Source organism: Buteo buteo, chromosome 12 (genome assembly GCF_964188355.1).
Source record: "Buteo buteo chromosome 12, bButBut1.hap1.1, whole genome shotgun sequence".
NCBI lineage: Eukaryota > Metazoa > Chordata > Aves > Accipitriformes > Accipitridae > Buteo > Buteo buteo.
This window is the reverse complement of record NC_134182.1, coordinates 35759539-35765546: the sequence shown is the minus strand read 5'-3', so window position 1 is coordinate 35765546 and position 6008 is coordinate 35759539. Positions and strand designations below refer to the sequence as shown.

Here is a 6008-nt window from a genome sequence, read left to right as displayed (position 1 = left end):
AAAAGCAGGCGCCCACGCGCTTCGTGGGTCTGCCAGAGTCGCCTTTTTCAGAACAGGCTCGTCACTGCCCTTGTGCCTTGTGGACCCGTTACCGATAACCCCATGACTGACCCCATCCTTGCTGCCACTCGGCTGAAATGACCAAACGTGCCCAATGCCATACTTTGCCGCCTGCCTGAACGCAGCTGACATTTAATGTGAAGTTAAGGCCCACGGAAGCTAATGACCCAACTCACACTTCATTCCAGGCAAAGGATGGGAAACATCCACAAGTTTCCAAGTGTGTGAAACATGGCTTTCCTCCCAGCCAGGTTTCTAACATGGACTGGGGTTTCATCATAGGTACAGCTAGGAAAAAAAACCCAAACACGGCCTTTTCTTACAAGGAGCAGGATTTTAAGAATAATGATACCTGCAGTTTATTGTAAACATTCGTCAACAACCCTAGGCATGCAACAGACAAGCAACATTCAAAATTTTGCAAAGTTTGCCCTTATACCAGCTGCTTCAACTTCCACAGCAGAGCATTACAACAGATGAAGCCCACACCTACTCAGCCATCTAATTTCAAAAGCGATTTTTAACAGAGAAAAAGGAGCAAAATGATCTCAACTGTATGTCAATTTCAATGTACAACAGCATTAGGAAAAAAATTAATACTAAAATAATGACCTTCTGAAAATTTTGGAATATATCAAGTACCGTGATGCAGAAAACCAGGTGTGGCTTTTGGAGTATTACTCGTAGTAACAAGCCATTACCAAAGCCAGTGCAATAAATGTTTCAGTTTCACATTTAGCTGAAACCCAAGTGTCTCTCTGAACATCCCAGACACATCTGCTGGCAACCTAAAGGAAAGAAAAGAAAAAGCTGTTCATGAATCTATATACAGCACAGTTTTTCTATTTTTTTTAAAAGAACACACAGCATTACATAAATGCTGATATAATTGCATTATGAGAGTTACAAATAGTAACAACTGCAAAATGACAGTGAAAATGAACAAGTCTTATTCGATGTTAGAATATACATTAGTGCTTCACAGTAAAGCTTCCACCCCAACAGATCCACAAATCTCTACACCAAAAACTCAGTTCCCTCTCATGTTTGCTTGTTAGCACTTTAGCGTACTATAACAGCACCCCTTCAAAAGCAAGGTGAACAGACATTAGTTTCGGGAACATGTACAACTGAAGTCATGTCCCCCACTCCTCCACCTCCAGCTTACTCCAGTCTACTTGTGACCATTTACTGGGCACTCAGCTTTTTTGATAAAACTGTTTTCAGAGCTAAAATGTGTGAACTGACTGCTGAAATAAATGTATTCCTCAGGAGAAAAAAGTTAACTGGGACCACTTCAGTAATTGGTTTTAACCTACAGCTCCTCAGTCAAAGTACAACTTCAGAGGCAGCGTACTATGAGACAGCACCAGAAAAGAAGGTAGACGCAGGCCCCTCACAGACTGGCCTCATTACTGAAGCTGATCACCCTTCAGACATTTTTTCACGTAACTCACTAAAAACAGGAATGGTTTCAACAGGTTTTAAGAGCTGATGATGAACACTCCCAAACAGAAGTGCTCTCTGACATTCAGCAAGATACCCAAAAGCGTTCTGAATGCCAACTGGAGCTTGCAATACATGTAAATTTATATACAATGCAGGAAAGTCTAGGAAACTTTTCTTTTGGGTGCACCAAGTTCAGATCAGTAATGTTAATTTTTAGTTCCAGGAGCATGTTTAGTGGCAGCTACAGTTGAAAGTTTCCATCCCCTTCCTTGACCCCGCTCCTTTCTGTGTCACCCCACACTATAACTGCATGGCATTTTGTGCTGAATATGATGACCCCGCTGGAGATCAAAGTACACTGGAAAAAGAAAATTCACTGCAGTCATGCAATCATACTGGCACACCACACAGCAGAAATAACCAGTTGACAGGGAAGAGCAGCAAGGGCTGCTTACTACTGTTACTGAACGCAAAAAGATGACAGCCTTCACAGGGTGAGGCAGAAGAACAGCAGTACCTTAAATCATCACCTGGCATACTACTCCCCATAAAGAACCTAAAGGCTTCAAGACCACCTCAAATTAGTTAAGCTGCTGAATGCACTTGAACACCTTGGAGATAACACACAGTTATGAAAGTTATTTTCAATTTGCAAAAAATATAATTAATAATTTGTTTGCTTACATTTATTGCCTGACCTGCCTTTTCCACAATTAGTACTGATACCACGTACTTGTAACGGTCAAAGTCCAATTCCTTCACAGCCTTTAATATTTCTTCTGAGATTGAAGCACACAAGGAGGGACTAGAAACTCCATCGTATTTGGCTTGTTGAAGTTTATTCTACCAATCAAAAACAATTTTGAAAGATCTTAGTTTTCATCCTGGTAGTCTTTTGCAAAAAAACTTCTACAGTCTTTTTCATTAGGAGAACATTAGAAGAACTACTGAGTAAAACAGTCAATATAGATGATACCCTTACACAGCAAAGGCTGCACTATTTTTACTCTAAAATGTTTTATCTATTTTTTGAAAGTGACAAACACGTCCAGCCAATCTCCACTTAACAAACAGGAGTGTATTCTTCTCTGTCATTGGGGCTCAGTTCACCGGAAAACAGTGATACAAACACCTGTTCCAAATATCCAAGGCATGTCTTCCAGAAGGCAGAATTACAAGAGTTGGTTGTAACTATTCAAGGTATCACTAACAGCTACATATTATCTCAACAGATTGTTTTCCTTGGTTTTTGCTTAATTTTTGTATGTGGCAGTCAGACTGTCAAGGACATCAAGTATATTTCTTGTGCAGGTCATGTGATATTCACAGAACTAATTGAAGGAGTAGAATTCCACAAATGTTTAGTTTATACAACTTACACTGTTCCACTAATACAATCTTTGAAGACAAGCTACTTTTGCAATAAAATTAGTCAATTAATTTTAAAAAAATACTATACCGTTAGTATTGCTTGAGCTTTGTCTCTTACTAAATAATCCCGAAATTTATTATGTGACTCCAGTCTGTACGTATTAGCATATCTTATCTTCGCCCTACTAGCTCTGAATGACAATAGCTTAGTTTTCATTGAATTACTAAAACACTCTTCCATTGGAGCCGTACCTAGAGCTTCGTAATTTGATTGTGTCCTTTTTCCTTTCATCTGTGCAAAATTATAAAAAAAGTCCACATCACACCCCAATATTTTAGCATTTAACAGTCTCTAAATAATAATTTACAGTGTACAGTTAAGAGGAAAAAAGCAGTTAGCCTAGGAATAAGTTATGAAAAAAGCAGAAAAGCTAGAAAATGGGTATCTTTTCTTCTGTTTTGACACTACCGCTTTGACTGAAAAAGAGAGAACAGTAGTTAACTTTCACTCAATTTATTTTCTTTTCCACCAAAATCCAAATGAAACGATTCTATGTTGATTCTAAGTTTGCATTTAAACTCAGTTGATCAGACACACCATACTAGCACTCTGAATCCACACCATTTTCCAAGTAAAAACACACACAGATACTGACATATGTGTCCAAGTCTGTTAACCACAACTTCAAGCTTTTTATTCAAACAGCCTACACAAAACCCAAAATATATGCTCAGCTCATTTACTGCGTAATTCTACTTGTCCTCATTCCTTGTGAAGCTACTAAACAAATGTCTTATGTATTAATGGCTTAATTTGCTCATTAATTAAAAAAAGGGAAAAATATGCTCCAATCTGCAAGCTTCGTAATTTTACTTGGAAATTAACAACAGTAGTACTTCTTTTTATTTGTCATCAGAACTCTGAAGGCCCAAGTTTTCTCCCCACCCAGCTTGCATACTATCATTCTCTTCAACACAAAATTTGGCTCTCTATGAATGCCAGCAGCAAGTCTGATGATGCACACAAAAGATGTCCCCTGCTGTCCTCCATAGCTGGCTTAAAACAGAACTGTAAAATGATAACAAGACAGAAATGCACGTGGAACCAATGAGATCACAACAAATGCTACAGACAGTGGTGTTCCATAACAGCTACCTCCTAACTAACCACGTTCAAGTTTTGCTGACTCTCCCGTCCCTTGCTCCACTTCCTGACTACAGCTAGAACTTGGGTGAGAGAAAAATCAATCACCATTTCCTTCTCAGGAGAGCACAAAAGAGCACAAAAGTGATAAAATACCACAGTGTAAGGCTTACACTAAGAAGTAGAGAAAAAAAATCATACACTTATGGATGATATAAAAGTGTAGTGAGAATTATTTGAAAAGATGCCCTGCTCAGGGGCTCACAAATCTTTGTCAGAGGAGTTTGAGAATAAAGGAAGCAGTGCAGTTTCTTCTCTATGAAACTGTCTACACATTAGCCCTGTCAACACTGTGATTTGACCTACGTCATTCCTCTGGTTCCTTACTGTTAGATAATTCTGTTATAAACTAGTGACCTTGGCAGCCCTAGCACAAATTGGCTGCAGGTGTTTGTTGATACCATGCCAACAATGCAAACTCTGAATAGTACTTACACTACACTAAAAATGCAAGGAGCAAACACATTTGCACTTAGGCCGTGGACACTCATTATCTTCTAACTGAAACTCAGATCTATAAAGACCATAGCCCCTCCCTGCTCATCACAGGTCTCCTAACAGGGTAAAAACCACCTCAAGTCTGCCAGCTGAGCTGCTCACATGAGCATCCCAATCCACATCAGTGGAAATAAACCTGTGAAAAAGGCCGCAATCCAAACAACAATTCTTAGCTAACGTGGTTCAGCATGCGTCACGCCACTTTCAGCTTGTACCATTACTGATGGAGGAAAATTCACATCTATAGCACTCGACTTCTAACAATGCCGTTACTTACAGGTTTAACTGCTATTATTAGCGACAGAAGTTTTCATGAGCCTTTCCTCATGTGCAAGAAGCCATTTACTGATGAGGCAACCAAAAACCTTACTGGTATTTCTACACAAACAGCTAATAAATAAACCTACTTCTGTATTTCACAACACAAATACTGTTGATTGCAAGTTTTAGCGCAATGTTACAATTCCATTTCTGTATAATATTTGCATCCTTTGTGAAAGAATCTCTCAAAAATACAAGAACTGACTTTGCATTTGACTGTACAAAAGCCTGTTCTTACTCTGCTACATTGGCTTAACCTTGGACATATGGAACTAAGTATGCTGACGGAAGAAAGCTTTTGCCATTTGAAGGAAACGCTGTTTGTTAACGGGTCTGGTAGAACACCCAATAGCTGTTTTAAAGAAAGAGTTCCTGTTTATTTCTTCAAAAGAGGGCACACCCCCTAACCCAGACGACTTACAGCAGCACCCCAAGTCAGAAAGCCTGCACCACCAAAGGGAGGACCACCCTTGCCTCCCTTTTACAAGCCTCTAACAAGCTTTGCCTCCCCACGCCTGAGGCGGCACACCGGCCCGGTACAGCGGGGACCAGCTATCCCGAGCCAGAGCCGAACCCGGTGGGGAACAGCGTTTCCCATACAAGTCCTCACACGATCCCGCTCACCTCTTCACCACGCGCCGAGCCCCCACGTCCTTCCAGGCGCCGTACCGTCCTTCCTAAGGACCGAAATCCCCTCCTTCCCTCCCTCGTCAGCCGAAGCGCCGCAGTCCCGGGCCGCCACCGCCTCAGGGCGAGGACGACGGCGGAGCGCGAGGCCGCCGCCCTCCCCGCGCCAGGGCCACGTGATCAGGCGCGCGGCGCCGCCGTTACGGCCGTTACCGCCGCCCTCAACCCCCGTTCCCTTTCCCACACAGCCGCCGTCCCCAGCTTAACGACGACCACCGCGACCTCCCGCCCAGGCGGCCGCTCACGCTGTCTTTATCCAACAAGCCCTGGTGCCGCGTTCCTCCCTCCGGGGCGGCGGCGGCAGCGAGCTTCGGCATCTTGGTGCGCTTCTCCATGGCTTTGCGAGCACCCAGCGCCTCTTCCCCCCGAGGGGACGGGACGGGACGGGAGGGGCGGCCGCGGTCCCACACCCCCTCCC

General features: G+C 42.6%; 1 protein-coding gene across 1 annotated transcript; it reads right to left on the bottom strand.

Moving 5' to 3' along the window:
- Positions 1-504: 504 nt before the first annotated feature.
- DYNLT2 (dynein light chain Tctex-type 2) lies at positions 505-5925 on the bottom strand. The gene is made up of 4 exons (XM_075042082.1): positions 5836-5925; positions 2969-3172; positions 2194-2352; positions 505-848 (listed from the first exon to the last, which is right to left on the bottom strand). Exons 1-4 carry the CDS (start codon positions 5923-5925, stop codon positions 738-740), a joined length of 564 nt encoding a protein of 187 aa, XP_074898183.1. The 3' UTR covers positions 505-737.
- Positions 5926-6008: the final 83 nt, after the last annotated feature.

Coding starts and splice junctions, on each gene's coding strand:
- DYNLT2 (XM_075042082.1), bottom strand. CDS start 5,925: ATGGAGAAGCGCACCAAGATGCCGAAGCTCGCTGCCGCCGCCGCCCCG. Junction 3,173..5,835: donor GCTTGTTGGATAAAGACAGC/GTGAGCGGCCGC, acceptor AATTTTGCACAG/ATGAAAGGAAAAAGGACACA. Junction 849..2,193: donor AGGCAGGTCAGGCAATAAAT/GTAAGCAAACAA, acceptor TCTTTCCTTTAG/GTTGCCAGCAGATGTGTCTG.